The 25951-nt window shown below is 45.6% G+C and overlaps 2 protein-coding genes across 2 annotated transcripts; both read right to left on the minus strand.

The window, feature by feature from the left end:
* Window positions 1-14824: 14824 nt before the first annotated feature.
* LOC133133552 (putative gustatory receptor clone PTE01) lies at window positions 14825-15751 on the minus strand. Its single transcript, XM_061249652.1, has one exon. The coding sequence runs from the start codon at window positions 15749-15751 to the stop codon at window positions 14825-14827; it is 927 nt and encodes a 308-aa protein (XP_061105636.1).
* Window positions 15752-24777: 9026 nt separating this feature from the next.
* Window positions 24778-25710, minus strand: LOC133133553 (putative gustatory receptor clone PTE03). The gene has a single exon (XM_061249653.1). It carries the CDS (start codon window positions 25708-25710, stop codon window positions 24778-24780), a length of 933 nt encoding a protein of 310 aa, XP_061105637.1.
* Window positions 25711-25951: the final 241 nt, after the last annotated feature.

The following is a 25951-nucleotide window of genomic DNA, read 5'->3' on the forward strand; positions in this document are numbered from 1 at the left end:
TTCTCCCCCTTTTCATTTAGCAGCAACAGGACTATGTTAAGGTAAAGGGTTTCATAGTGTCAAACAGGTCAAGTGTGGGCTGGGAGGGGTGACAAGTGCAACGCATATGTGTGTTCACTAGCAACATTTGTAATGTTAAAATATATTTTGCACTTCTCTTATAGGTGGCCTCTCCAAGGAATCGGCACCTTAATGTGGTGGAGGGGTTTATGTGTCCCGGCAATTCTGGGAGCTATGTTGTCAAGGGTATTTGCATTAGCATTGCTAGCATTCGGTCTCCAAAAGCAAATTGGTCCCGGGTGAGGGACCAGACTAAGAGCGATTCAAAGACTCCAAGACACGGCCACACAAATACCAAGCTACCTCACCCAGAAAAGGGAAACCGGGGCCCCCAGGAGGGGAGCTCATCAGCGAGCGTCTGTTGGCCGGGCCTTATCCCATGGGGCCCGGCCGGGCACAGCCCGAATTGGTAACGTGGGGTCGCCGCCCTGTGGGCTAACCACCTGCTGGGGTCAGCATCTGAGTCGGGTGCTTTGCCCAACGGGCAGTGGGCAAAGGCGAGGATCTGGGCGTGCTGATCCTCTGTGTCGCAGACTGCTTATGGGGACGTGAAACGTCACCTATCTGGTGGGGAAGGAACCGGAGCTAGTGGGGGAGGCGGAGCGGTACCAACTAGATATAGTTGGGCTCATCCTCCACGCACAGCACTGGTTCCAGAACCAAACTCCTGGAGAGGGGCTGGACTCTGTTCTTTTCTGGAGTTGCTCAGGGTGAGAGGCGCCGGGCGGGTGTGGGGATACTCACAAGCCACCGGCTGAGTGCCACTGTGTTGGAGTTTTTCCTGAGGAACGAGAGCGTCGCCTCTTTGCGACTATGTGTCGGTGGGGGGAAAGCTCTGACTGTCGTTTGTCCTTATGCACCAAACGGCAGTTCAGAGTAGCCGGTCTTCTTGGAGTCACTGAGTGGCATCCTGGAAAAGGTGCCGCCTGGAGACTCCATAGTTCTGCTGGTTGACTTCAACCACGTTGACTTCACGTGGGCAATGACGTAGAAACCTGGAAGGGGGTGATTGGGAGGAATGGCCTGCCTGATCAGAGCTGTCAACTGATCACCACCTGGTGGTGAGTTGGATCAAGTGGCCGGGGAGGCTGCCGGACAGACCCCGTAAACCCAAACGTGTAGTGAGGGTGAACTGGGAACGTCTGGTGGAGCCCCCCTGTCCGCGAGATCTTCAACTCCCACCTCTGGAGGAACTTCTCACGCATCCCAGGGGAGACTGGGGACATGGAGTCCAAGTGGGCTATGTTCAAAACCTCAATTGCAGAGGCAGCAAGCAGGAGCTGTGGCCAGAAGATCATCAGTGCCTGTCGGGGTGGCAACCCAAGAACCCGCCGGTGGACACCAGCAGTGAGGGAGGCCGTCAAACTGAAGAAGGAGGCCTTTCGGGCTTGGCTGGCCCGCGGGTCCCCTGAAGCAGCAGACAGGTACCGGGTGGCCAGAACGGCTGTGGCTTCGGCAGTCACTGAAGCAAAAACCCGGGTATGGGAGGAGTTCAGGGAGGCTATGGAGAAAGACTTTCGGTTGGCATTGAGGAAGTTCTGGAAAACCATCCAACGACTCAGAAAGGGAAGGCAGGGCTTCTCTCAGGCTGTTTTCAGCAGGGGAGGAGAACTGCTGACCCGGTCGGGCAGTGGAAAAGCACTTTGAGGAGCTTCTGAACCTGAACAACACGTCCTCTGTGGAAGAGGCAGAGCCCTATGACTAAGGGGAATCTGCACCTATATGCCTGGCGGAAGTTGCAGAGGTTGTCAAAAAGCTCACACGCCTCTTCAGTGTCGCGTGGAGGTCAGGGACAGTACCTGCAGAGTGGCAGACCGGGGTGGTGGTCCCCATTTTCAAGAAGGGGGGCCGGAGGGTGTGTTCCAATTATCAGGGTATCACACTCCTCAGCCTCCCCGGGAAAGTTTACTCTTGGGTGCTGGAAAGGAGGCTCCGACCGATGGTTGAACCTCGGATTCAGGAGGAGCAATATGGCTTCCGTCCTGGTCATGGAAGAGTGGACCAGCTCTTTACCTTTGGCGGGGTTGCTAGCGGGGTCATGAGAGTTTGCCCATCCAGTCCACATCTGCTTTGTGGACTTGGAGAATGCTTTCGACCGTGTCCCCCGGGGAACCCTATTGGGGGTACTGTGGGAGTATGGGGGTACCGGGGCCTTTATTACGGGCCATCTGGTCCCTGTATAAACAAAGTGAGAGCTGTATCCGCATCCTCGGCACAAAGTCAAGCACGTCTCCAGTGTGTGTGGGACTCCGCCAAGGTTGCCCCTTGGCACTGGTCCTGTTTGTGATATTCACGGACAGGATCTCAAGGCACAGCCGAGGTGAGGAGAGTGTCCGGTTTTGTAAGCCAATAATAATTAACATTTGGTGTCATGCGCTGGTCAGCTTGCTGACTTCCCCCTCCCGGAGCATACATTGTTAGCCCCCACCTTTTGGCACCCATGCCTGTGGGGGAGATCTAGAGAAGGGTTCCTGGAGGAGTTTTCCTGGGGCCCCTGGGGAGTCCACCTTCTCTCACATTCCTTGAAGGGTTTGAGCACAGGAATACTGGAGACGGCATAATGATGTTTCATGATAATCCCAGGTAAGAATATTGTAATGTTTGGTGTTATTCTGATTGGTTCAGTGCGACTGGTGTAATGGTCTAGTTTTTGTAACAGTCTACCTTTGATATCATAACCATCCAGGAGCTGAGGGAAAACTGGGCAAAAGCTGTCTCTGTAGAAGCCATTTGCGTTAGCCCCCTGACCAAAGTCTGGTGGGGGATTGGCTCTAAATTCCAGATGGGTGACACATTTCTAGGGTCAAGAACTAAGGCCTGAATTTTGGAGATAAGGAGAAGAAACCAAGCAATCTGGGGTTTTGTCTCCTTTCCTTTATTTCACCCAAATCAGGTTTATCCAAAAGGTATATTACCATGAGAGGTACAAATACATATTTACAGCATAATGCAGTTATCATGAATACTCCCAACTACATCATTCATAGATATGACTACTCTCCTAGATTAAATATTCAAAACTGCTGTTGAGATAGTAAATAGACCCAGTAAAACCTTGAAAACATTTCCCATGTGATCCTTGTATTATAGCATTATGTCTTCTGGAATGGTAACAGGAATTGCATGTAAAATGGATAATCAGGAGGGAAGTTTCATGATAACTGCGACATAATAAAACATGAGGGTAATCTGTTTGGTATGGATGTGATCCGATAAAATCAAGGAATCGGTTGAGATACATTTCATACCAAATGGAGTTTAATAAACCATAGTTTCAGTAACTCAAAGGAAAACCTACAGGTCCTCTCTGGGAATCGTCTCATTTTCCCGACTTAATAACCCCCAAGGGTGGGGGTCTAAATTCCAGATTTGACCACCCCTCCAGGTTGATTTATGGCACTGCCGCCTGGTTCCAAACGTATCATTTGGCATAAAAGCAAGGGAGACAGACCAATCTGGGAAGATCGCATTCGACTTCCCACACAGCATATTGTACGTATGTGTATGTAGCAGGAAGATCGCATTCAACTTCCCACACTGCAGATTCTGTGTATGTATATGTGTATGTATATATAGGGAAGACCGTAACCGGCTTCCCACACTATGCACGTTCTATCTGTACGTTCTGTGTTTGTGTGTAGCCAAAGTGAATAAATTATCTGCAAATAAATTATTTCTTGCGTGATCTCCATGACTCTAATTCATCTTGTACCTTTTTCAGGCTAAATTACGACTGAATACTCAGGGGGACAATATTGACCAAAGACCAACTGATTAGAGGCTTGGTACTTTAGTGGTGTTTCCAAGCTGGGAAAGGCAGCCAGGTTTGGGCCAAAGGATTGGTGGTGCATGGCTCTTGTAATATGATGCGAAGGGAACCCATGGGCGTTTCTATGCCGGTTCCTGTCAAGTTAAGAGAGTCCTCTAAATGCACGTCGACCAGGGCTTGCAACTATCATGTCAATATCGTGCATGTATTGTGTTGGCTAGACACTCAGCCTCTGAGTTCTCCACCAAACTGAGATTCAGCAATAATGCAAATCCCGGGAGCATATATTGAGTAATGGTGGCGCAGGTAAGAGTCGAGTGTAATCACTCCCGAGGTTTGCGTATGTTTCAAACCCAAATTTCTAAATTATATCTTAAATGGAGTCAGATAACGAAGGTAAATGTATTGGCCCTACTGTGGAGATTCATGGTCAGCCCGGACCAGTAAAGAGTGGAAGGCAGAGTAGTACTACTGTCTTTGGTTTATTCATTGCTGATCTAGACTCTCCGCATAGCGGCCATTACTATTTAACCCTACTAATATTCTTCCAGCAACACCAGAAGGACAAGCATGCAAACCCCTTCGGCCCTCGCTAAATTCCGTCATTGGGTTATCGTGGGGTTTTACAGTTTGGTGACCTCAGAATTGCATCTCTGTTTTTTGCAGATGACGTGGTTCTGCTGGCTTCATCGGACTGTGACCTTCAGCACTGGAGCAGTTTGCAGCCAAGTGTGAAGCGGCCGGGATGAGAGTCAGCACCTCCAAGTCCGAGGCCATGGTTCTCTGCCGGAAAATGGTGGATTGCTCCCTCTGGGTTGGGAACGAGCCATTGCCCCAAGTGAAGGAGTTCAAGTATCTTGGGGTCTTGTTCACGAGTGAGGGTCGAAGGGAGCGTGAGATCGACAGGCAGATCGGTGCAGTGTCAGCAATAATGCGGGCGTTGCACCGGACCGTCGTGGTGAAGACCTTTGGCTCAGCTCTCGATTTACCGGTCGATCTACGTCCCAACCCTCATTTATGGTCACAAGCTTTGGGTAGTGACCAAAAGAATGAGATCGAGGATACAAGTGGCCAAAATTAGCTTCCTCCATAGGGTGGCTGGGCTCAGCCTTAGAGATAGGGTGAGGAGCTCGGACTTCCGGAGGGAGCTCGGAGTAGAGCCACGCATCGAAAGGAGCCAATTAAGGTGGTTCAGGCATCTGATCAGGATGCCCCCCGGGCGCCTGGAGGTTTTCTGGGCACGTCCAACTGGGCGGAGACCCCGAGGTAGACCCAGAACCGGCTGGAGATTATACATCTCTCCTGGCCTGGGAATGCCTCGGGATCCCCCAGAAGGAGCTGGAATGTGTTGATGGGGAGAGGAATGCCTGGAATACCCAGTTTAGCCGACTGCCACCGCGACCCGACTCCGCATAAGCGGGTTAAAATGGATGGATTGATGGATTATAGCCCTCGAATGTTACACTCTGATCCTGTCAGGGCCCAATTCTGACAGAACCGCTCTTGCATTCTGCTGGAACATGTTCTGTGTATGACAGCACACTTACGTCACATGCACAAAGCATGTATGCATATGCTCTCTCTCTCTCTCTCACTCTGGGGCTTTTGAATGATTAAGTTGGCCAAGTTATTTCCAAAATTCCATTACCTCTTTATTAACATTTATTTATACAGGCCGAAATCATTAAGGGAAAATGAAGCCTTTTGTCATGGTTAGGGAAGCTGTGGCCCTGGTTTTGTTTATTTACATTGGCCATCTTTTAAGAGAGGGCCATTCAGTAATGGTGAAAGAAGTGATGCTGCTGCTTCTTCGAGAGGCAAAATGGCTAACTGTGAAACTCGTCATTAAGCTTGATAATTTTTTTCACAAAGAATGGGCAAAGAAAAGAAAATTCTTGGTCTATCAGCTTTAATAAAATATTAGGGAGTAATACGATTCTGTCAAATGTCATCAAAGGTATGCGTGTATGTGTGTAATTTATCAAATGATATATACATACAGTAAAGAACAGTCCAAGAAATACAAATGTTACAGATTCACTGGTCAACTGACACGAAAGACAGTAAAGAATGCAATAAACTGGGAGGGTGCTTTCTGGTAACAGATGGGGCAAGCAGAGACAAAACAAATTGACATTCTGTGGGCCACCAGAATGCCTGTCTTAGATGTATAAAGTTGAGCAAAATAAATGCAAACTCCAGAGTTACAGACTCACTGGACTACTAAACAGGGTATGAACCCATTTACCAAGATCTTTAATATGAATGCCTTCTCATTCTATTCGGACAGATTGTGCACTAAATGAAAAAAAGTATTATCTCTCATTGTTAACAACGTGACAGACACTGCTACCTCTGTAATTGCATGTTGGGCACATATAAAGTTTATTATATGAAGTTGGGCTAGTTGGGTGAGTTTTTGGATAATTTTCAGCATTTAAGCTTTTGGTTCATATGATTATCAGTGATACATTTCTATTTGTATTAGTTTCCATATCTCTGAGGCAGTGACCACTTTATCCGGTATCTGTTACTTATTTATGCTGCTGTGTAGCCCATCCAAGCAAAGGTTTGTGTTGTTTGTTCAGAGATGCTCTGCATACCACTGTTGTAATTCGTGGTTATTTGAGTGACAGTCAACTTCCTGTCAGCTTGAATCAGTCTGGGGTGCATTTCCTGGTGTCTCTTAGCGCTTGACGAAGACGCTCTTAGGTATACCTTACTAAAGTTGTTTACATCTCTATGTGTGTTCCCCAAACTATCACTTAGGCTGTTGCTTAAGGGATAGCTTCTACGTGCAACATTATTAGGCCTATCAACTTGCTCTAAGATCGATTATGCACTCCATGCAGCGACTGTTTGACTGTGTTATGAGAGAAAGTAGTGTTATTTTTGAATAAAACACTGCAGGAATACTTTAAAATACAGCATTTATCATGACTTGTGGGAACGTATTAATAGAATTAAAAACGTACAAACTAAATCATCCAATCGTATATATAATTTTCACCAAATTATGTAAACAGTTAGTGATGGCTACGCCATCTAGCAATACGCCTTCTTTGGCATGTCATGTTTTATTTACATTATTTTAATATCTTTGTCATAGTACCTAAATTGACTTTGCAATCAGGGTTGCTTTGGCAGAAGCACCATCACACTAATGGTGTAATTCACTATTTTTTATAATTAGCTGACGTTTTCAGTAAAAGCGCACCAACAAGCAAAACGCACCAACACGAAATCAACATTTTATTTTTATTTTTTTGACATAAGATATGGTGGAAAAAAACTGAAATAAGCGGTTACACAGCTTCATAGCAAAGGAAATGGAGATATTGTTAGACGTGGCACTGAATAAAGAAACATAATTTTCCAGTTTTAAGACTACGGTGTCCAAAAAAAAAACAAGAAAGAAAAGAAAGAACTATGGTTAAACATCGCTCCAGCACACAGAGTGGGGATCATCAGTTTATGAAATCATTTAAAAGGCAATTAGGCAACATGCATCCTTCATAATTTACAATTTTATTATGTGCATGAAAGCAGTGCCATTAAAGTGGTATTTTAGTAATATTATTAGCCAACTACAACTGTAGAATTATTAGTGTACATATTGCTTCACCGATTGAGATCTAACTAAGAGCAAAAGCTGATTTCAGAGGCTTGCAGTCCTAACAGTGGTGGCCACATGCGGAGTGAGCTGACAACATTGCTAAGGTATAGCAAAGAGCGGACCAGAACAACCTTACAAACGTAAAACGTACAGAAGGTATACTTAGCTAAGAACATTTTGGGAAACACGCTAAAGCGTTAAGGTAGAGCTTAAGGTACAACTTATGAATGACGCAGCGTTAAGAAGGCTTCAGGAAACGCACCCCTAACCATTCTCCTCTGACCCCTCTCATTAAGAAGGCATTTTTGCCCATAGAACTTCAACTCACTGAATGTTTTTGGTTTTTTTGCACCATTCTCTGTAAACTCTAGAGACTGTTGTGCGTGAAAATGCCAGGAGAACAGCATTTTTTTAAATACTCAAACCATTCCGTCTGTCACCAACAAAGGTCAAAGTCAAATTTCTTCCCAATTCAGATGTTTGGTCTGAATAGCAACTGAACCTCCTAGCCATTTCTGCATATGTAGCATGGTTAGCTCAGCTAGTTCGCTAGTAAGCATGGTGAAGTGTAATGAAAGCGAAGGCTGGTAGCAGGTTGTCGTGCGACAACACTCCCTAATGACGTAACCCTCATATTCAAAAAGAACGTTGTTGCCCTTGGCTCGGGGCGAGTTCGTCTTTAGCTGACTGGTAACGCGTTCGTTCCACAAATATTTGGACAAGTGAGAGGCCAGGGTTCAAATCCCACCTCGGACTCAGGCAATTTCTCACCTGTTACACATGCTCGAATGAAGTGAGTTGCTGCTATATGATTGGCTGAGTAGATATTTGCATTAACACGCCGGTGTACAGGTGTGACTAATTAAGTGGTCACTAAGTGCATACGACAGTGTAAGACACTAGTTTAACATGTAGATAAGAGCATCCATTATGCTGCAGTTGGTTTAAAAGCCACATTTGTTCATTACTGCAGCTGGGTTACTTTTGAATAAAGTATCTGCACAATCTTGGTCCTTAGTTCCTTGGTCTGTATAGCATATATGATGGGGTTCATGTTGGCGGGAATGATGAGAAGGAGAAGTCCCGCCAACGTCCGGTAGCCGTTGTGAATCTGGAGACGATGTGAAAAAAACGAGGAATCCGGACCAGAGCATAATCAGATAGAGGACCAGATGGGAGGCGCAGGTCTGCATGGCCTTTCTGTTGAGCTCCTTGTTCTTTTTGGAGACACAGCTGACCAGGATCCTGAAATACGTGAAGGCCACGCTGGCGATGGACAATCCATAGATTATGATACTGCAGGTAACCCCAATGATGTTGTTAATGCTTAAGTCCTGGCAGCTGAGCTTGTACAGAGATGCAATGTCGCAGAAGGCATTAAGAATAATGCAACGGCAGTGTGTTAGCCGTACTGCGAGGCCCAGTATGATGGAGATCAGGGCGATCGATGTGCTCCATGCGGACACAGTCAGCCTAGCCACCATGGTGGGGCTCATGATGGAGGTATACCTCAGTGGGTGGCATATGGCCACATACATGTCAAAGGCCATGATCATCATCACCGTGTGGCAGGAAACGCCATAAGTGTGGCTGAAGAAGGCCTGGGAGACACACCAGGAGTAGCTGATGGACGGGTTGGTTGAGATGATGTCCAACATAATTCGAGGAAGAACCACCGCATCCACGGACTTCCCTCGGATATCGTTTCTGACCGCGGCCCCCAGTTCATCTCCCAGGTTTGGAAAGCGTCCTGTGTGGCCCTCGGGGTTACAGCTAGCCTCTCTTCGGGCTACCACCCGCAGTCCAACGGCCAAACTGAGAGGGCCAATCAGGACCTGGGGGCCGCCCTACGCTGCGTATCGGCCAAGAATCCTGCCCCATGGAGCAAGATGCTCACCTGGGTGGAGTACGCACACAACACCTTACCCTGCGCCGCCACCGGGAAATCGCCGTTTGAGGTCTCTCTGGGCTACCAACCTCCACTGTTCCCTGACCAGGAGGCCGAGATCGCTGTTCCCTCCCTCGCCATCCACATGAAACGGTGTGCCAAGGTTTGGAGGGATGCCAAGGCCGCGCTGCTAAGCACGGCAGACCGTAATCGGCGTTTTGCTGATCGCCTCCGCACTCCAGCCCCTGCCTACAGACCAGGTGACTCCGTCTGGCTGTCCACTAAGGACATTCCCCTCCAAGCCACTTCTCACAAACTGCAACCCCGCTTTATTGGTCCCTTTAAAATCCACAGCATCATCAATCCTTCCTCTGTAAAATTGTCACTCCCTGCTTCCCTTAAGATTCACCCCACATTCCATGTCTCTTGTATTAAGCCTGTATCCTCTCACCCTATATGTCCCCCGGATCCCCCACCACCTCCCCCCCACATTATTGACAACCACCCTGCATTTACTGTTAAAAAACTCTTGAACATTCGTAAGAGGGGCCGTGGGGTCCAATACTTGGTTGACTGGGAGGGCTATAGCCCTGAGGAGCGTTCCTGGGTCGCTCCCAGTCTCATTCTGGACAAATCGCTCATCAGAGACTTCCATCGTGACCACCCTGATAAATTCCAAGGACCGCCAGGAGTCAGTCGTTAAGGGGGGGGTCCTGTCACGTTTCAGGTCTGTCTTGCCATGTTTTATGTTTATTCATGTTGTCTTAGTCACGTAGTGTCTTATGATGTATTATGTTAGTCTAGGTTTGTCATGTTGTTTAGTTATGTTTCGTTACGATTTATTTTCTCGTCATGTCTAGTTATGTTTCGTACGATTATATTACCTTGTTATGTTGAGTGGTTATCGTCTTAGTTTCGCTTTGTGTTATGTTTTGATTTATGTTTATTGTTACGTTAACTGGTCGTTGTTTATGCATACACTTTTACATGTCTTTCCGCAAACCTTGCGTTTCGCCTTTTCTCTCTCTCTCTTTCTGTCATTCACTCCCTAATTGTTTCCATTTGTCTATTTACTAAAATTACTAATGCTAGATCAGGATTGGGTAGAGACTAACAAACTAATCATGTGTTCATGTTACCTTACGTTTCTCGTGCATGTCATTTACTAATTTACTAATGCTAGGGCAGGATAGGTTTATTACTAACGATTACTAATCACCTTGTTAAACTTGTCATCCATCGCACCTGTTTTCCATTTCCTTGCTACGCTCTAACTAATTGTCTACACCTGTCTACATCTGCATTTATATCCCAGTCGCGCTACTGTTCACTGCGGAATTGTCTGCCTCTAGTTCTACTACGCAACTCTTGAGCATTATTTACTGTTTGATTACACGTTACGATCCAAGCCTGTTACCGACTATTGTTTATTGATTTCTGTTTTGTTGACCACTGTTTGTTTTTGACCACGTCCTCACCTACCATTTTGTACTTTTGCTTCGCTGATTGTTTCATGGTTTCGACTCCCGCTTCGCCCACGACTACGCCTCTGCCTGCCGTCCGCCTGTTCATCTGCCCCGCTGACAGCTCTCCTGCTACCGGACCTCCCTGCACGTCTACGGACTACGAGCTTGCCTCTTCCCTCGGCACCGTGCTTTTTGTTTGTTTGTTATGTGTTTGGCTGGATCTTCGTGTATGGACTTTGCTTGTTTTGACTACGCTCCTGGGATTCGTCCCGAATAAAGCCCTAACGGGACTTTATTTAACCATTGTTTCTGAGTCGTGCATTTTGGGTCCAACCCCCACGCACCCGTCTCAAGAAGGTAACGTCTCATGCTGACCGTGGCCGGCACGCCCTCTCATGGTCTAGAGAGATGGAAATTCCAGGTTGAATAATAATACATATATGTGTGCGGTCTGTTAGGATGCGCATATATAATAATAATTTTGGAGTAAGCTTGTGCTCCGTTTAAGGTGGCAAGCTTCTCCATTATAATTGCATAAATCGTTATAAGTTGTAACTGAGTGCTGAATCAGGGGCATAGCCTAGGTTCTAGGTTCCAGACCTAGAAGCAGAGTCTGGAGAGTGCTGATACTGAACCCAGGGTGTCTGTGTTCCACGGCGGGCATACCTCTCAAGCCCTCTGATTGTGGTGGTTACAACCAGTGTGGTGTTTGCAAGACTTGAGACTATCAGGTATCTGTCCGGATGGAACCGCAGTTTTAAGTCTCAGTGATTGAGGCCTGTATCAGTGGTTGCAATACCTCTGTGTACTGGGCCCGATGTTACGTCATAGGGACGCTGGGTGCCACAGCAGATACAAGTCTCTGCCCCTCAGAATGTCTGTCTTTTTGAGCTGCTGGAAGCTGATTCCTCTGGCCTGTGCTGCCAGTATTGGCAACAGTTGTATACTTGTAATTAAATACACAGGCAATAGTTTAGAAAGCATTTGTTATGGGCATGTGGAGAGTTAAATATACAAAATGTTCTGTAATAAACGTCAAATAAGCTTTGCCCTTGTAAGGATACATCCTTAATAAAAAGGATGAATTCCCTGATTATATCATTTATCCTATAGGATAAATTAAATTATTTAGGCAAAGGCCAAATGTATAATGTTTACATGTTTATGGGACATTCTACTCCCTCCACAGTTTCAAACTTCTCAGTTCCTCACTGCCCCCCTCACAGCTTCCCACTGCTCCCTTTGTGCGTCTTCTCTCCTTCCCCAATTGTTTGTCACCTGTGGTGTTTCTTCTTGTAAGAGCAGTGAACCTGCACTCCCAATGATTTATCTTGAGGGAGTGTATGATTTGTTTTGTTTTGATGTATTGTTTTTAATGAATTCTTTAATTTGAAGTATGGATTTATGCAGACATTCACCCTGCATAAATGTTTATATTTTGAAGCAAATAGCTGCATTACACATCTTGTATTTGGTATATGTTAGTTTTAACCTTCCCAGCATTCTGTTCTGCATGCAACATACTGCAATATAATGGTATGCATGGCTACAGGCACAGCTTGATAATTTAGTTTCTGAATTCTTAGGCAGACGTGCCGTCCAATACTTTTAGGATAATTAATTATCCTAAATTTCATCAAGTTTGTTAAACCAGATGATCACTGGTCTCAAACATATCATTAATAGTAAACAAAAAATATATTCACGGCTGTTAGATCTGAAGCGCAGGCGCTCCTTTCTATCAGCCGTTCACTTGTCAATCGGACCCATACCATCGAGCGTGTCTTAGCCTGCAGAACATATGCCGAGGGTTGGTTTGCTGCTGCCAAGCAAGAGATTCTGGACTTTTGTCTGCACAAGAACCCTAGTCATGTCGTAAGGGAGTTCATTGAAGCCTTAGACTGGCATCGGTGGATTTTTTTCAGAGCAAAGGGAAAATATTAATTATCCACCTCTTTAATGTATGTATGTATTGTTTGTATGTTTATTATAAGTAGTTGTATTGTGTTTTTTGGATTTTTGGTTTCTTTTCTTTTGATTCACCGAAAACAGGTCTATCTAAAATTCCACTGCCATACGCTCAACCTGCGTAGTAGTGAAGAGTCAGGTATTTAAATTGGTGCATATCTCTACAAGGGACACGGAGACCATATTCACCACTCGCACAGGTTGTCATGTAACATCTTGCCATGATTTATGTGTAACAATATTTTCTCACATGTGTACCAAATGTATCAGTGTTCAGTTTTTGTATGCCACGCTGAGATCATCCAGGTGTCTCACCCGCAGTAGTACGTCATCAGCGAGATGAGCTCCTTCACGCAAGAAGGTCTGACCTGTCCAGCGAGTCACTTGATCGACTGGAAGTGATTGAGGACTTCGCAATGGACCCGGTGCAACAGGTCGTTCAGGGCTTGCTCCTCTACCAGCTCTGCCCAGGATGCCTACACATGGTGGGACTGGTGGGACTGGGTGGTCTGAGGGGCCGTCATCATCCACTCCCTAAAATCCTCTACCCCTTCTGCTTTGGTGATCAGCCCCCTGCAGGTGCCAACACTGTCGGGATGGAGACCCCAAGCATCCGCAGGGAATTACATGTACAGCCACGGCTTTCACAGTGACCCCTTGGAACTGTGTTGTTTGTCCCACGGGGCCAAGGGGGAATCTGTAAGCCAGTAATAATTAACATTTGGTTTCATGCACCAAGAACTAGAAAAGGGCTCCTGGAGGAGTTTTCCTGGGCCCCCTGGGGAGCCCCCCCTTCTCTCACATTCCTTACAGGTTTTGAGCACAGGAATACTGGAGATGGCATAAAGATGTTTCATGATAATCCCAGATCAGAAAATAGGAATGTTTGGTGTTATTCTGATTGGTTCAGTGCGACTGGTGTAATGGTCTAGTTTTTGTGACAGTCTGCCTTTGATATCATAACCATCCAGGAGCCAAGGGGAAACTGGGCAAAAGTTGTCTCTGTAGAAGCCATTTGTTTTAGCTACCTGACCAAGGTCTCACTAGTGGGAGTTTGGCTGTAAATTCCAGATGGGTGACCCATTCTTAGGGTCAAGAACTAAGGCCTGGATTTTGGAGATAAGGAGAAGAAACCAAGCAATCTGGGGTTTTGTCTCCTTTCCTTTAATTCACCCAAATCAGGTTTATCCAAAAGGTATATTACCATGAGAGGTACAAATACATATTTACAGCATAATGCAGTTATCATGAAAACTCCCAACTACATTCATAGATATAATATCTTGCAACCTTTTCCCCCCCGACCATCCAACATCTGATCCGCTCCTTACATAACACACCTCAACCCACAGTCAGCCCTACGACACTGGGTATCCAAAGGCAAAGTGGAACTCAGGAAGGGCTGCCATTTGTGAGGAACCTGAGAGCTGGGGCTTTTGGTACATGTCAAAGGAACAAAGGACAATACTGTTTGAACTAGCTTTGGGGAGGTTCGGGCCATTGGCGCCGAAGGAGTTAAGGGGAAGCTGAATGGTGGCTGTGAAGTTATTTAACGGCAGTTGGGTCACAGGGGTTTCCCTGACCAAATCATGGGAAAAGAATCCTTCAGGGCATTTGTGCCCCCCTCTCCCGTGACCCCACAACTGGTCACTTCCAAGGGGAAAGACTCCAGACAATGCCACAGTGCCCTCATTTGGGCACTGCTGTCATTACACCGGTGACTGCTCACCTGGATTAAATATTCAAAACTGCTGTTGAGATATTAAATAGACCTGGTAAAACCTTGAAAACATTGCCCATGTGATCCTTGTATTATTGCATTATGTCTTATGTAATGGTAACAGGAATTGCATGTAAAATGGAGAATCAGGAGGGAAGTTTCATGATGACTGCAACATAATAAAACATGAGGGTAATCTGTTTGGTATGGATGTGATCCAGTAAAATCAAGGAATCGGATGAGATTCACTAAGTGTATATGACAATGTAAGACACTAGTTTAACGTGGATAAGAGCATCCATTATGCTGCAGTTGGTTTAAAGGCCACATTGTTTCATTACTGCAGCTGGGTTACTTTTGAATAAAGTATCTGCACAATCTTGGTCCTTAGTTCCTTGGTCTGTATAGCATATAGGATGGGGTTCATGTTGGCGGGAATGATGACATGGAGAAGTCCCGCCAACGTCCGGTAGCCGTTGTGAATCTGAAGACGATGCAAAACGGTGATGAGGAATCCGGACCAGAGCATGATCAGATAGAGGACCAGATGGGAGGCGCAAGTCTGCATGGCCTTTCTGTTGAGCTCCTTGTTCTTTTTGGAGACACAGCTGATCAGGATCCTGAAATAAGTGAAGGCGACGCTGGTGATGGACGATCCAATGAGGATGATACCGCAGGTAAGCCCAGTGACGTAGTTAATGCTTAAGTCCTGGCAGGAGAGCTTGTACAGCGATGCAATGTCGCAGAAGTCATTAAGAATAATGGAACGGCAGCGTGTTAGCCGTACTGCGAGGCCCAGTGGGATGGAGGTCAGAACGATCGATGTGCTGCATGCGGACACAATCAGCTTAGCCACCATGGTGGGGCTCATGATAGAGGTGTACCTCAGCGGGTGGCATATAGCCACATACCTGTCAAAAGCCATGATCATCATCACCGTGTGGCAGGAAACATTATAAGCCTGGGTGAAGAAGGCCTGGGAGACACACCAGGAGTAGCTGATGGACGGGTTGGTGGAGACGGTGTCCAACATCATTCGAGGCAGAACCACTGTTGTTCCCAGGACGTCGTTGAAGGACAGGCTGAAGACCAGCAGGTACATTGGCTGCTGAAGGCTCCTGTCCATCAAAATAAGCAGCATGACCCCTATGTTGGTGGTCAGGATGATCAGGTAGGCGACCAACAGCAGGGCAAACGCTGGGTAAATGAAACGATGGGGAAGATCGATGCCCTGAATCAACAGGATGGGACTGTTGTAGGTCATGTTCATCCCAGATTTCCTGGGAAATTCTGTCAGACTGAGAAAAGCAAAATATTATGCAATGCCTAACTTCTTGAACATTAACAGTTTCTGGTGTTTTGGCTCCATACACCAGAACATGACAAATAATAAAACCATGAATATGAGGTTAAAGTTCAGACAGATTTAATATGAAATATGGGCCAATTTTGCAGACTCCAATTAAGCCTAGTCCGAGATGAAATTCTATTTTCAATACACAACTCGGATTCTCACTCCTGAAAGTCCATCAGGTTCTCACTGACGCGTGATTAGAGAAATATATATATCAGAGAAATCCCATTATTATAATTGTAATAACTTATATTTATTTCTAAGGTCTGCAAGAATCATCTGTACTGTTCCAAATGCTCACACAATATCATCTAGTACAACTTGAACCGCAGTCACTGAACCATTCTATGACTGTACTTGTAAATGTTAAGGTGTAAATACCTGTCTCAGGTTTCAGGTGGGCAGTCCTCTCTTCTTGACGGGCTCTCAGGTTTTATCCTGCCCTTGAGGGACCCTCCCCTCTCTGTCCTGTCACTCATTTAGGCAGGAGAGGACCGCCCCCACACTCAGTGATGATGTAATGAATCGAAAAACGGGTGAGGCTGCTTCTGATATATTACTGCAGTGTAACAAGCAGCCTAGGGAATCAGAGCCACAGGTGCAGCCTCCCTGTGAGATACATTATTACTGCAGCAGTGTGGCATTTCTGTTCTTGGCCTGGATCCAATCAACATTTGTTATTCCCAGTTTCTCCCTGTGAGGGAGCGGGGGCAGGAGACCAAGAGGGAACTTACCAATAAGAAGTTGAATAACCACTGATATAATCTTGGAAACCCTCACAAATGTGTGGGGCCACTAGAGGAGAGGGAAAAACATAACATGGGAAAGAAACTCCCTGGTGAAATGCCAACTGAAACAAAACTGCAAAGTCGGTGGAACAGGGTATGTGCAGACTCGCACGGAATGCCCGAGGAAACAGGCAAGTCTCGTGAAAAAAAAAATGAAAAAAGCAACCAAAACTCCCCGCCGTTTCGCCAACAGAAAATTTACCTCAGAGATAACGTCATTCAGAGAAAAACGAGATGCCTCAATGGAAGAGTTTCGATAAGGCTAAATCTCAAGAGGCGAACTCCGCCGCTCACTCTTCTAAACAGAAGATGACTTAAGAAACTAAAATAGAGAAGGTCCAGGGGAACGCCCCAACCAAAGTAGAACTACTAGTGCCTACGCTTCTAATTAATTCTAAAGAGGTAACGTAATGCCTTTCAAGACTAAACGCAATTCAGTTCTCCAACCACATCTTTACCTCTTTACTCAGTGTACGTGTCAGAATGAAACACCAAAGCCCAGAGCAGTGCCAGGAAGAGACTTAAATAGCTCTCCACGCAGCTGACCACAATCCGCAGTGATTACACCCGCATTCTGCATGCGGAAGGTAACGTCTCATGCTGACCATGGCCGGCACGCCCTCTCATGGTCTAGAGAGATGGAAATCCCGGGTTTTACATGTAGGCTGGGGAAAGCATGACACTCCCATTATTTCTCCATGGCCTGCTCACAGTGGTGACAGGAGCTGCTAGCAAAAGGGCCAAGCGAGAACCCGGCTGCATTGCCCTTCTCTTATAGCGCTCGAGTGTTACACTGCGATCCTGCCAGGGCCCAATTCTGACAGAACTGCTCGAAAACAGTTTTGCTTTCTGCTGGAACATGTTCTGTGTATGACAGCACACATACGTCACATGCACAAAGCATGTATGCATATGCTTTCTCTCTCACTCTTGGGTTTTTGAATGGTTAAGTTGGCAGTTTTCCACGTTATTTCCAAAATTCCATTATCTCCTCATTAACATTTATTTATACTGGCCGAAGTCAATCGGGGACAATAAAGCCTTTTGTCGTGGTTAGGGAAGCAGTGGCCCTGGTTTTGTTTATTGTTATCTTTCAAGAGAGGGCCATTCAGTAATGGTGAAAGACGTGATGCTGCTGCTTCTTAGAGAGGCAAAATGGCTAACTGTGAAACTCGTCATTAAGCTTGAGAATTTTTTTCACAAAGAAAGGCCAGAAAATTCTTGGTGTATCAGCTTTAATAAAATGATAGTGTCATGTTTCAGGTCTGTTTTGCCATGTTTTATGTTTATTCATTTTGGCATAGTCACTTATTGTCTTATCATGTATTATGTTAGTCTAGGTTCGTCATGTTGTTTCGTTTATTTCTTGTTACGATTTATTTTCTCGTCATGTCTAGTTATGTTTCGTTACGATTATATTACCTTGTTATGTTGAGTGGTTATCATCTTAGTTTCGTTTTGTGTTATGTTTTGATTCATGTTTATTGTTACGTAGACTGGTTACTTTTTAAACATACACTTTTACTTGTCTTTCCGCAAACCTTGCGTTCCGCCTTTTTCTCTCTCTCTCTTTCTGTCATTCACACCCTAATTGTTTCCATTTGTCTATTTACTAAAACTACGCTAGATCAGGATTGGGTAGAACTAACAAACTAATTATGTGTTCATGTTACCTTACGTTTCTCGTGCATGTCATTTACTAATTTACTAATGCTAGGGCAGGATAGGTTTATTACTAACAATTACTAATTACCTTGTTAAACTCGTCATCCATCGCACCTGTTTTTCATTTCCTTTCTACTCTCTAAACTAATTGTCTACACCTGTCTACACCCGCATTTATAGCCCAGTCGCACTACGGTTCTTCGCGAAATTGTCTGCCTCTGGTTATCAACGCAACGCTTGAGCATTTACATTTATTGATTACACGTTACGATCCATGCCTGTTTTACCGACCATTGATTATTGATCTCTGTTTTGTTGACCATCGTTTGTTTTTTGACCACGTCCTCGCCGACCGATTTTGTACTTTTGCCTTGCTGTTTGTTTTATGGTTTCGACTTCTGCTTCGCCTTCGACTACGACCCTGCCTGCCATCCGCCTGTACTTCTGCCTCGCTGACAGCTCTCCTGCTACCGGACCCCCCTGCACGCCTACCGACTACGAGTTCGCCTCTTCCCTCGGAGATACTCCATACACAACTCAGATTCTAACTCCTCTTGTGCCATCAGGTTGACATTCACATTTCCTTAATTAAGTTCAGAAAGCTGATTGACTGGATGCCGGAGAGCCCCAGTGTCCCAGAGCAGACCCTGAAAACAGACAAAAAGCTGACGTGTGATCAGAGAAATATAGATATTAGAAAAATCCCATTATAACTGGAATAACATATCTTAATATCTTAACATCTAGCACAACTTGAATCACAGTAACTGAACCATTCAATGGCAGTACTGAGTGGTATAAAGTCGAGGTCATACCTGTCTCAGGTTTCAGGTGGGCAGTCCTCTCTTCCTGATGGGCTCTCAGGTTTTATCCTATCCTTTCAGGGCCCTCCCCTCTCTGTCCTGCCACAAGCCCTCCCCTCTCTGTCACCCCCAGACTCAGTGATGATGTAATGAATCGAAACACGGGTGCTGCTGCTTCTGACATATTACTGCAGTGTAACATGCAGCCTAGGGAATCAGAGCCACAGGTGCAGCCTCCCTGTGAGATACATTATTACTGCGATATTGCAGCAATTCTGTTCTTGCCCTGGATCCAATCAACATTTGTTATTCCCTGTCTCTCCAATTATATCTCCAGGGCCTACCGTGGCGACAGGAGCAGCGAGCAAAAGGGCCAAGCGAGCACCCGCCTTTATTGCTGTGCTTGGCCCCTGCTGGTCCTCTACTGTGAAGTGAAAGTTTCGCCATGGTTCAATCCAGCAAGCGATCCAGTCTCTTTGAATGTGAGCTGCCACTGGAGAGTGGCATGGCATGTACAGAGCCAGAACTACTGTCTTTGAAGGTACATGTATAAGGGATGAAGCGCAACCACCACTGCCAGCAGCTCCCATCTCCTCATGCAGTAATTGCATTCTTTGCTGAGCTAGCAACTGAGGAAGGCAACCACCTTCTCCCCCTTTTCAATTAGCTGCAACATGACTACGTCAAGGCCCAAGCTGCTTGCATCAGAGTTCAGGTGAAGGGTTTCCGAGAGTCAAACAGGTTAAGTATGGGGTGGGGGGGTGACAAATGCAACACATATGTGTGTTCACTAGCAACATTAAAACATGTTAACATGTTAAAATATATTTTGCCCTTCTTATAGGTGGCCTCTCCAAGGAATCGGCACCTTAATGTGGTGGAGGGGTTTGTGTGTCCCGGTGATTCTGGGAGCTATGTTGTCGGGGGCATTAGCATTAGCATTGCTAGCATTGGGTCTCCCAAGGCAAATTGGTCCCAGGTGAGGGGCCAGACTAAGAGCGATTCAAAGACTCCATGACACGGCCACACAAATACCAAGTTAACTCACCCAGAAAAGAGAAACCGGGGCCCCCTCCTGGAGCCAGAACCGGGAGGGGAGCTCATCGGCGAGCGTCTGGTGGCCGGGCCTTATCCCATGGGGCCTGGCCGGGCACAACCCGAATTTGTAACGTGGGGTCGCCACCCTGTGGGCTCACCACCTGCAGGGGTCAGCATAGGAGTCGGGTGCTTTGCCCAACGGGCAGTGCGCAAAGGAGAGGATCCGGGCGTGCTGATCCTCGGCGTCGCAGACTGCTTGGGGGAAGGAACCGGAGCTAGTGCGGAGGCCGAGCGGTACCAACTAGATATAGTTGGGCTCACCTCCACGCACAGCACTGGTTCCGGAACCAAACTCCTGGAGAGGGGCTGGACACTGTTCTTTTCTGGAGTTGCTCAGGGTGAGAGGCGCCGGGCGGGTGTGGGGATACTCACAAGACACCGGCTGAGTGCCACTGTGTTGGAGTTTCACCCAGGGAACGAGAGGGTCACCTCTTTGCGACTACGTGTCGCTGGGGGGAAAGCTCTGACTGTCGTTTGTGCTTATGCACCAAACGGCAGTTCAGAGTATCTGGTCTTCTTCGAGTCACTGGGCGGCATCCTGGAAAAGGTGCCGCCTGGAGACTCCATAGTTCTGCTCCAGATGGGAAGCAGGAGCTGTGGCTAGAAGATCATCGGTGCCTGTCGGGGCGGCAACCCAAGAACCCGCCGGTGGACACCAGCGGTGAACCAGTTTGACAGTTCCCTCCATGTTGGGAACGAGCCATTGCCCCAAGTGAAGGAGTTCAAGTATCTTGGGGTCTTGTTCACGAGTGAGGGTAGAAGGGAGCGTGAGATCGACAGGCAGATGAGTGCAGAGTCAGCAATAATGCGGGCATTGAACCGGACCATCATGGTGAAGAGGGAGCTGAGCCGGAAGGTGAAGCTCTTGATATGCCGGTCGATCTACGTCCCAACCCTCACCTATGGTCACAAGTTTTGGGTAGTGATCGATAGAATGAGATTGCGGATACAAGCGGCCAAAATTAGCTTCCTCCGGAGGGTGGCTGGGCTCAGCCTTAGAGATGGGGTGAGGAGCTCAGAAATCCAGAGGGAGCTCGGAGTAGAGCTGGAGTAGAGTCAGGATGCCTCCTGGGCGCCTCCCATTGGAGGATTTCCGGGCATTTCCAACTTGGCGGAGACCCCAAGGTAGACCCAGAACCCGCTGGAGATTATATATCTCTCCTGGCCTGGGAATGCCTCAGGATCCCCCAGGAGGAGCTGGAATGCGTTGATGGGGAGAGGAACGCCTGGAATACCCAGCTTACCCGACTGCCACTGTGACCTGACTCCGGGTAAGCGGGTGAAAATGGACGGATGGATGGATTATAGCCCTAAAATGTTACGCTCTCATTCTCACAGCAGACATACGTCACATGTACAAAGCATGTATGCATATGCTCTCTCTCACTCTGGGGTTTTTGAATGGTTAAGTTGGCAGTTTGCCAAGTTATTTCCAAAATCCCATTACCTCTTTATTAACATTTATTTATACAGGCCGAAATCATTAAGGGAAAATAAAGCCTTTTGTCGTGGTTAGGGAAGCAGTGGCCCTGGTTTTGTTTATTTACATTGGCCATCTTTCAAGAGAGGGCCATTCAGTAATGGTGAAAGAAGTGATGCTGCTGCTTCTTCGAGAGGCAAAATGGCTAACTGTGAAACTCGTCATTAAGCTTGAGAATTTCTTTCACAAAGAATGGGCAGAAAATTCTTGGTGTATCTGCTTTAATAAAATGATACCAAGTAATACGATTCTGTCATATGTCATCAGAGGTATGTGTGTAATTTATCAAAAGATATATACATACAGTAAAGTACAGCCCAAGAAATACAGATGTTACAGATTCACTGGTCAACTGACACGAAAGACATTAAAGAGTGCAGTAAACTGGGAGGGTGCTTTCTGAAAGCAAGTGGGGCAAGCAGAGACAAAACAAATAGACAGTCTGTTAAAGGTGGGTCACCAGAATGCCTGTCTTAGATATATGAAGTAGAGCAAAAGAAATGTAGCTCACTGGACAACTAAACAGGGTATGAACCCATTTACCAAGATCTTTAATATGAATGCCTTCTTGTTCTATTCGGACAGATTGTGCACTAAATGAAAACAAGTCACATCTCTCATTGATAACAACAGGACAGAAACTTCTACCTCTGTAACTGCATATTGGGCACATATAAAGTTTATTATATAAAGTTGGGCTCGTTGGGTGAGTTTTTGGATCATTTTCAGCATTTAAGCTTATGGTTTGGGGTGCGTTTCCTGACAACGGTGTCTCTGAGCACTTGACGAAGACTCTCTAAGGTATACCTTACTAAAGTTGTTTACTTCTCTACGTGTGTTCCCCAAACTATCACTTAGGCTGTTGCTTATTTACATTATATTAATATCTTTGTCATAGTACCTTCAATGACTTTGCAATCAGGGTTGATTTGGCAGAGGCACCATCACATTACTGGTGTAATTCACTATTTTCTATGATTAGCTGACGTTTTCAGTAAAGGCGCACCAACAAGCAAAACGCACTAAATCAACATTTTATTTTATTTTTTATTTTTTATTTTTTTACATAAGATATGTTGGAAAAAAACTGACATAAGCAGTCCCACAGCTTCAAAGCAAAGGAAATGGAGATAATGTTACACGTAACGCTGAATAAAGAAACATTATTTTCCAGTTTAAAGACTACGGTGTCCAAAATAAATGAGAAAGAACTATGGTTAAACATCGCTCCAGCACACAGAGAGAGTGGCAAATCGTCAGTTCATGAATATCATTTAAAAGGCAATTAGGCAACATGCATCCTTCGTAATTTACAGTTTTATTATTTGCATGAAAACAGTGCCATTAAAGTGGTATTTTAGTAATATTATTAACCAACTATAACTGTAGAATTATTAGTGTACATATTGCTTAACCGATTGAGATCTAACTAAGAGCAACAGCTGATTTCAGAGGCTTGCGGTCATAACAGTGGTGGCCACAAGCAGAGTGAGCTGACAACATCGATAAGGTATAGCTAAGAGCGGTCCAGACCAACCTTACGAATGTACAGCGTACATGTCACGTTTCATGTTTGTCACGTCATGTTTCTTGTTTAGTTATTGTCTTGGTTATGTTATTGTCATGTTTATTGTTATGTTTAATGTTTAGTTCTTGTTACCATTTATTTCTTTGTCTTGCCATGTCATGTCATATAGTTTATTGTCATAATTTCGCAAACTTGTTATGTCATGTTTGTTTCATGTTATGTGGTTCTGTTAATTGTTTCGTAAACACTTTTTTGTGTCTTTCTACAAACCTTGCATTCCTGCTTTCTCTCTCTCCCTTTCTGTCACTCACACCCTAATTGTTTCAATTTCCCTTGTCTTCTTACTAATCTACTAACTTTAGATCAGGATTGGGTAATACTAACATTCTAACCATGTGTTCATGTTACCTTACGTTTCTTGTGCATGCCATTTCCTAATTTACTCACGCTAGGATAGGATAGGTTTATTACTAACGATTACAAATTACCTTGTTAACTTGTCAATCCTCCACACCTGATTTCCATTCTCATGCTGCTCTCAAGCTAATTGTCTGCACCTGTCTACACCTGCATATAAGCTCAGTTCCATGTCTTGTCTTTGCAAAATCTCTTTAGCATTTTTGTCAAGCCATTGTCTACTAGTTACGATCCAAGCCTGTTTATTAACAAAAGATTATTGACTTCTGTTCTGACCATTGCCTGCCTGTACCACGACTTTGTCTGCTGACTTTGTGCTTTTGCCCCTCAGAGCAGAATTCGGTCTTGATTCTTGCGCCGTCATCGACCCTGAGCCTGCCTACCGTCCACCGGTACTTCTGCCTCGCTGACAGCTTTCCTGGCTACCGGACTTTTTGCATGGTGTATCGATTACGAAACTGCCATTTCTCTCGGTACTTTTTTGGCTGGATTTTACGTGTATGATCATTGCTTGTTTTTTGACTCTGCCCTGACGGGACTTTATTACCCCCCTGTTTCTGAGTCGTGCATTTTGGGAACAACCTCCCACGCACACGTCTCCGTAAAGAAGGTATACTTTGCTAAGAACATTTTGGGAAACACGCTAAAGCGTTAAGGTAGAGGTTAAGGTACAACTTATGAATGACGTAGCGTTAAGAAGGCTTTGGGAAACGCACCCCTTGCCATTCTCCTCTGACTCCTCTCATTAAGAAGGCATTTTTGCCCATAGAACTTCTACTCACTGAATGTTTTTGTTTTTTTTGCACCATTCCCTGTAAACTCTAAAGACTGTTGTGCGTGAAAATGCCAGGAGAACAGCAGTTTTTAAAATAGTCAAACCATTCTGTCTGTCACCAACAAAGGTCAAAGTCAAATTTCTTCCCAATTCAGATGTTTGGTCTGAATAGCAACTGAACCTCCTAGCCATTTTTGCATGCATGAATGAAGTGAGTTGCTGCTGTATGATTGGCTGACTAGATATTGGCATGAACAAGCCGGTGTACAGGTGTAACTAATTAAGTGGTCACTAAGTGCATACGACAGTGTAAGACACAAGTTTAACATGTAGATAAGAGCATCCATTATGCTGCAGTTGGTTTAAAGGCCACATTTTTTCATTACTGGAGCTGGGTTACTTTTGAATAAAGTATCTGCACAATCTTGGTCCTTAGTTCCTTGGTCTGTATAGCATATATGATGGGGTTCATGTTGGCGGGAATGATGAAAAAGAGAAGTGCCGCCAACGTCCGGTAGCCGTTGTGAATCTGAAGACGATGCAAAATGATGATGAGGTATCCGGAGCAGAGCATGATCAGATAGAGGACCAGATGGGAGGCGCAAGTCTGCATGGCCTTTCTGTTGAGCTCCTTGTTCTTTTTGGAGACACAGCTGATCAGGATCCTGAAATATGTGAAGGCCATGCTGGCGATGGACAATCCATTGATTATGATACTGCAGGTAAGCCCAGTGATGTTGTTAATGCTCAAGTCCTGGCAGGAGAGCTTGTACAGAGATGCAATGTCGCAGAAGGCATTAAGAATAATGGAACGGCAGCGTGTTAGCCGTACTGCGAGGCCCAGTGTGATGGAGATCAGGACGATCGATGTGCTCCATGCGGACACAGTCAGCTTAGCCACCATAGTGGGGCTCATGATGGAGGTATACCTCAGAGGGTGGCATATGGCCACATACCTGTCAAAGGCCATGATCATCATCAGCGTTTGGCAAGAAACGCCATAAGTGTGGCTGAAGAAGGCCTGGGAGACACACCAGGAGTAGCTGATGGACGGGTTGGTGGAGACGATGTCCAACATCATTCGAGGCAGAACCACCGTGCTTCCCAGGACGTCGTTGAAGGAAAGGCTGAAGAACAGCAGGTACATTGGCTGCTGAAGGCTCCTGTCCATCAAAATAAGCAGCATGACCCCTATGTTGGTGGTCAGGATGATCAGGTAGGCGACCAACAGCAGCGTAAATGCTGGGTAAATGAAATGATGGGGAATGTCGATGCCCTGAATCAACAGGATGGGACTGTTGTAGGTTATGTTCATCCCAGATTCCCTGGGAAATTTTGTCAGACTGAGAAAAGCAGAATATTATGCAGTGCCTAACTTCTTGAACATTAACAGTTTCTGGTGTTTTGGCTCCATACACCAGAACATGACAAATAATAAAACCATGAATATGAGGTTAAAGTTCAGACAGATTTAATATGAAATATGGGCCAATTTTGCAGACTCCAATGAAGCCTCGTCCGAGATGAAATTCTATTTTCAATACACAACTCAGATT

Source organism: Conger conger, chromosome 7 (genome assembly GCF_963514075.1).
Source record: "Conger conger chromosome 7, fConCon1.1, whole genome shotgun sequence".
Taxonomy (NCBI): Eukaryota; Metazoa; Chordata; class Actinopteri; order Anguilliformes; family Congridae; genus Conger; species Conger conger.